Source organism: Cuculus canorus, chromosome 5 (assembly GCF_017976375.1).
Source record: "Cuculus canorus isolate bCucCan1 chromosome 5, bCucCan1.pri, whole genome shotgun sequence".
Lineage (NCBI taxonomy): Eukaryota > Metazoa > Chordata > Aves > Cuculiformes > Cuculidae > Cuculus > Cuculus canorus.
This window is the reverse complement of record NC_071405.1, coordinates 67616445-67621990: the sequence shown is the minus strand read 5'-3', so window position 1 is coordinate 67621990 and position 5546 is coordinate 67616445. Positions and strand designations below refer to the sequence as shown.

The window sequence follows — 5546 nt, the reverse complement described above, 5'->3', positions numbered from 1 at the left end:
AGTTTGTCATTGTCTTTTTTTGAAAGGTTAAAGGGTGGAGTGGTTTGGAGTTTCTGTTTAAATAAATGTTTAAACTCATTCTCCTGCATTTGGAGTCTTTTTCTTCCCCAGGAGAGGAAGGGCCAATATGCATAATCGTCAGCTGGTTTCATGGCACTCTGCTCTTTGATTATTTTTTTGCTTATGGAAAGAGGGCCGAGGGGCTTGCAGGCGCTTTGCTACGGGGACAAACAAAAAGTCAGGTTCTGTGTTCCTTTATTTAAAAAAAACAACAAACAAACAACACAACAACTCTTTTCTGTTGCTGCTGTATCTCCTCCTAGTGACATCCGGGAGCTTTTGTGGGTGCGTTTATTTTAACAGTTTGAGTGCCAAGTGGGAAATGAGTAATGGGAAGAGAGAGACTCAAAGGGAAGAACTACCTGTTTCTTGGAACAGCTTCTACTGAGCATCAAGGGCTACAGAAGGGAAAGCTGCCCGACCCCTGCTCGCCCAACTGTTCTACCTACTGTACTTAATGCCCGCCACTTCTGACTTTTTATCATGGTTTCCAGGACATTGTGAAATCTCTTGAGAGGCAGAGCTGGGTTGAAGGGTTAAAATCCTTCTGATATGATATGAAGAACAGCCCCTTTCTGACAGGGGGTTTGCTCCTCTCCGCTGTCACGCTGATGACCTGTAGCAACAGCCTTTTTTCCCTGCTTAGCTGACGGAGCAGTGACAGCCTTGCACCTACCCTGGGACTCAGTACTGAGCTCCGTGGCTGGGAGCAGCAGCCCCCGAGGGCCATCCTGTCTGGGGCAACACTGGCCACGGGTCAAGTACATGAGCTTTAGTGTTCTGCTTATATGTCCTGAGATGTTCACTTGCTGTACGTACGAGCTCGGCACTCGCAGCCACTGTTGAGACTAGAGAAAGTGCAAGGGTCTGTGTGAAAAACCAGCAGAAAATAGGCAGGGAATCACAGCACAGTTGGACACCACCTCAGCAGTGCCTCCTCTGCTGTAGGGGTGAGGCCCTGTTCTTGATGGTTTTGCATTTGGGAATGCGTCTCTCAGCTACTTGGGGATCAAATTGGCATCTGCAATAGGGGCAGGCAACATAGTCTGGGTTTTCGATGGGAGGCAACGGGGGCAGGTTAGACATCTTCCCTCCCTTGGAGAGGATTTGCTGCACCTGGCGGGCCAGATGCAGGGTCTGGATCAAAACCTCTCTGCTGATTTCTTCTGGGCAGCACATTCTGCAGAAGGGAAAGGCAGTCAGAACAACTGGCACCACTGTCAGTCTGCATTCTCAATTGTATGCTCAGGGTCCAACCCAGGGTGACACAGCCCTGGGCAATTCCCTGTTGATGTGAAACCCTCCCTGAGAAGCTGCATCCCACAAAAGGTATCTAAAAGACCAGCATCAAGGAAGACTTGAAGGAAATACTGATGGAGAGACATCAATACTTTGAAAGAGCTCGAGAATAACCAGAAAAGGAAGCTGTAGGGCCAAGAAAGTGGAGAGGGTTGCTATAACTAGCTGCTTTATGGGAACAAAGCCGCACCTTTCCACTGCCTTTGTTTTAATAGCCTGTATTATTACTTGGGTTTTCAGTCAGTTCCTTGCAGCTCCCACAGGGCTTTGCTACAGCAGACCCAGTCTGTATCCTAAACGTCCTGATTATAGCATGGAGAGAGCTTTCTCGAGGAGAATATCCTCGCACTACAAAGACAAGTCAGTTAAGATACCCGCCCCCCCATATCTATTAGATTTTAAATGGATCTATTTATTCATTTTGCCAGAACCTTTCAGAGGCAATAGCTGGATTGTATCCCTTAGCCCTCTGTATACTTTAAGGTGCTCGCATCTCAGTCAGAATTAGATGTTGAGGTGGAAGGAACGTGAGCAGTAGATGTGGATTGAGGGAGGCAAAGGGACTGTGCATTACCTGAGGCCTTTCTGAGATCTTCCACTGCTGAAACTCTTCCAGGATTGTACCCTTAGCTCTGGCCTTTCTGGAGTCAAACACTTTCCTCTTGGAGCCATGGCTCTTGCAGCAGATACTCGCGTGCTTCTCAAGTCTGATGCGGAGGAAGTTACGTCCACAGAAAGTGCACTGGCCGAGCTCCCCCTGCTCCACAGCACTGGCAGCCTGCAGGTACAGCACCTCTGTGGACAGGTGGTCATCAGAAACTTGGTCTGAGTGGGCAGAGGGAGACGGGCTATGTTTTGGGGCCAGCTTTGAACAAGAGGCTAAATGCTCCATGTGTACGCGGTCTTGAATTTTGCTGTTGGTGGCCAGCAGCCGCTCCTTCTTGAGTCTCTCCATATCCAGATCTTCAGGGTGGAGGGTGGTGCCGGGCTTGGGGATAGCAGCCTGTGCAGGCTGTGTCCCACTGATGACTCTGTCACCTGGCTCAGCTGCAGCTCTGAGAGTTTTCTCTTTAGGGCACCTCACGGCCTTTTGCTCACAGGTCCTCTCTGCTTCTCCATCTCTTCTTTCCTCCGCCTCAACAAGCTTCCTCTGTCTTTGAATCCTCCTAAGCACCTCTACTGTTCTCATCAGCTTCTCTCTGAGGACTGCCTCTTTCTTTTGAATGTCCTTTTCCATGATCCGTACATCTTCCTCCAACTTCAGTATGTAGGCCAGATTTCTTCTGTGTAGACAGCAGGCTGGCTGTTTCGGCTCTGCTGTCCAAGGCGACAGCACTGCAACTTCTGGAGACCTCCCTGCTGGAAGCTTCTCTCTGTTCTTTGGGCTAGTCCTACTCTTTGGAGCTTCCTCCACGAATGGGGAACATCTGAGATGTGCTGCGTTGACCGCCGGAACACTCACCCCTTTGTGAGAAATCGGTTTCAGGGGATAGGCACGGTCCACACCTTCTTTCTTTCTGGCTACTGGCTTAGCCGGCAGAGTCTTGGTCTGGCTGGCGAGATGCTCGCCCTGCAGCCCGGCCGGCCGCGAGCCTCCGTGCCCGGAGCTGTGCCGTCTGCTTTCTGCGCAAAGACCGTACAAACAGCTTTGGCTCTTTGGGGCACAGAGATACTGTAAACTTTCCTTTTTGTCACATCTGAGCTCACGCTGGTTGTTCTTCTGGCGTTCCAGCTGGGACCCGGGAACGAGCTCAGCAGCTGAAACCCCAGAGTCCAGCGGTGGAAACAAAGCCATTCAGTGCCTGAGGAAGAGCCCGAGGGAAGAAGCACCGGACAGGTTTTCTCCTAACGCTCTGACCCTGGGGGCTACGGTGAGAGGCACGGATCAAGATCAGCAAAGGCTGTGTGACTCTTCAGGGCTCTGTAAGTCCTCGCCCTCCGTCCACCGGGGGTTCTTCCAGCCCCGCTCGCTGAGGCAGGCGGAGATCAGACGCTCCCGCCTCTGCCTCATCGCTTCCCACCACATCGCCTGCGCCCCCGGGGAAACGGCGACGCTCCCCGAGGCCGTTTCCCATCGATTCTGGCGCCGGAGCCCTCCCGGGACGAGCGCCGTTACCTGCGGGGCCTCCCGCCGCGCTCCCGCCCCGCGCGACGCCCCGTTGCCGGGCGATGAGCACGCGCGCTCCCACCGCTTCCCCGCAACGGCCCCGCCCTTCTGCTCTATGCATATTCATGAGCGTAACGGAGACCACGCTCCCCCGCGAGCCGCAGGCGGATCGCAGCTTCTCATTGGCCGCTGGGACCTGAGGCCACGCCCCCTCGCGCGAGCGCAGGCGGGTCCCGCCTCCTCATTAGCCGCGGGGCCTGGAGGCCACACCCCCCAGCGCGAGCGCAGGCGGGTCACGGCTCCTCATTGGCCGCGGGGCCCTGAGGTCACGCCCCCCTCGAGAGCCGCGGACGGATCGCGGCTCCTCATTGGCCGCGGGGCCTGGAGGCCACCCCCCCCCCCCCCCCGCGCGAGCCGCAGGCGCAGCGGGGCGCGCGGCGGCGGCGGCGGCGGCGGCGGCGGCGGCGGCGGCGGGGGCGGGGGGAGGCGCTGCCGCCATGGCGGAGGCCGAGGGGCTGCTCTCCGTGGACTACGAGGTGTTCGGCAGGGTGCAGGGCGTTTTCTTCCGCAAGTACACCCAGGTGCGGGGCGCGGCCATCTCCGGCAGCGCTGCCGGGCGGCGGGGCGGCCCCGGTGGGCTGCGGGCGGCCGGGGCTGCGTTATGTAAGGGTGACTGGAAAGTGTGTTTCTGCCCCAGTTTTCCACGTGAAAGGGTATCGTGAATAGCTGGGCGCGTCCCTGCTGCTTTCTTGCTGCCTGAGCCTGATACGAAGCCTGTTACTGTCTCAAAAAGTGGAATGTTCTGGATTTAAGCTAAAGTTTCGTCTAAGTAATTGTGTTGTTTGAAAGTTAGACAGAATGTCCCTCTGGCAGTGTGTTTCCTTTCAGACAGTGTTTTTCCAGAGACTGTTTTTTCCAGATACTGTTCAGTCTTTGAAGATAACGCCATGTGTGCAGTGTGATCTGCGCTGAACAGATGCGTCTTCTTCTGCAATCCCCTCCGTTTGGAGTTTATCTCAAAGGCAAAGTCAAGCAGAGCTGGAGCCAGCTCCAAATTAGCAAGAGTTTTGACCGTTGTGAAGTTCATAATAACATTAAAATTAGTCCTTGGAAAGTAATAGGGTATACATAGGACTTCTGGAAAAATTTATATATATATGTGTAAGTGGGAAACACATTCTGTCCCCAGCTCTTGTCTCACTGCACGTGACTGATGGACATCACTGCCTCGTGTTGCTCAGGCCTGATAAAGGATGCTTGCTTTCTAAAACTCCAAAGCGAGTCTTAGAGAGTTTATTTGCTGGCATGTGCGGTATCAAGCCATGGGGGCTTCCCTGAAGGTCTATGCCTTGCCTTCACAACTGACTCCTCTGTGTGAGTGCCTTTCTGTTGCTCTCTTACAGCTTGCATTAATCCCTTTTTGTGCTGCCTTGTCTTCTCAGGGGGAGGCGAAGAGGCTGGGTCTCGTCGGCTGGGTCCAAAACACCAGCCATGGCACCGTGCAAGGGCAGATGCAGGGCCCTGCAGACAGGGTGCGGGAGCTGCAGGAATGGCTCCAGAAGGTGGGAAGTCCCCAGTCCCGCATCAGCCGAGCTGAGTTCACTAATGAGAAGAAGATCGTGGCGCTGGAGCACATGGACTTCCAGATTTTGAAGTGATTTTGCCCAGGAAGAAGCAGAAGCTGGAGCATGAGCTGCCCTCGTGGGACGTTCCCCCTCTCACCCATCCATTCATCCAGGATTTGGCTCTGGAGGGACTTTATTTGGTTATATTATCGTTCTAACTTATTGGTTTGTTGCACCGTTAGTGTGACCCTCGGCCTTTTGTGGCAGTTTGGCGGGCAGAGGAGGAGCTGAGCTCCGGGGTGGCTGAGGAGACAGCCCCTGTTTCCAAAGGTATGCACGGAACGAGGCTGGAGTAGTTTTACGGGAGTAAAATCCATGATTTATGTACCGTGCGCTCACGTGAAGGAAGTCGCGAAATTGGTGCCAGTACTAAACGTTGCTAAAAACATCATTTCTGTGCTCTGAATGCCTAAGAAGCAATTATGTTTTGTTCCAGAAATTTAATTTTGCTTCTA

The 5546-nt window shown here is 53.9% G+C and overlaps 2 protein-coding genes across 2 annotated transcripts; one reads left to right on the top strand and one right to left on the bottom strand.

The window, feature by feature from the left end:
- Positions 1-192: 192 nt before the first annotated feature.
- On the bottom strand, positions 193-3635 carry ZC2HC1C (zinc finger C2HC-type containing 1C). The gene is given in 3 exon segments (XM_054068289.1): positions 193-1219; positions 1221-1240; positions 1934-3635. Coding segments are annotated over 3 exon segments (1476 nt in total). The 5' UTR covers positions 3155-3635; the 3' UTR covers positions 193-984.
- A 245-nt stretch (positions 3636-3880) lies between these two features.
- Positions 3881-5506, top strand: ACYP1 (acylphosphatase 1). The gene is made up of 3 exons (XM_054067200.1): positions 3881-3916; positions 3950-4047; positions 4909-5506. The coding sequence occupies exons 2-3, from the start codon at positions 3964-3966 to the stop codon at positions 5122-5124; spliced, it is 300 nt and encodes a 99-aa protein (XP_053923175.1). The 5' UTR covers positions 3881-3916; positions 3950-3963; the 3' UTR covers positions 5125-5506.
- The last annotated feature ends 40 nt before the right edge of the window (positions 5507-5546 follow it).

Excerpts from the sequence above, each read along its gene's own strand:
- ACYP1 (XM_054067200.1), top strand. The coding sequence starts at position 3,964 with ATGGCGGAGGCCGAGGGGCTGCTCTCCGTGGACTACGAGGTGTTCGGC. Across the intron at positions 4,048-4,908 it reads TCTTCCGCAAGTACACCCAG|GGGGAGGCGAAGAGGCTGGG; the intron begins GTGCGGGGCGCG and ends TTGTCTTCTCAG.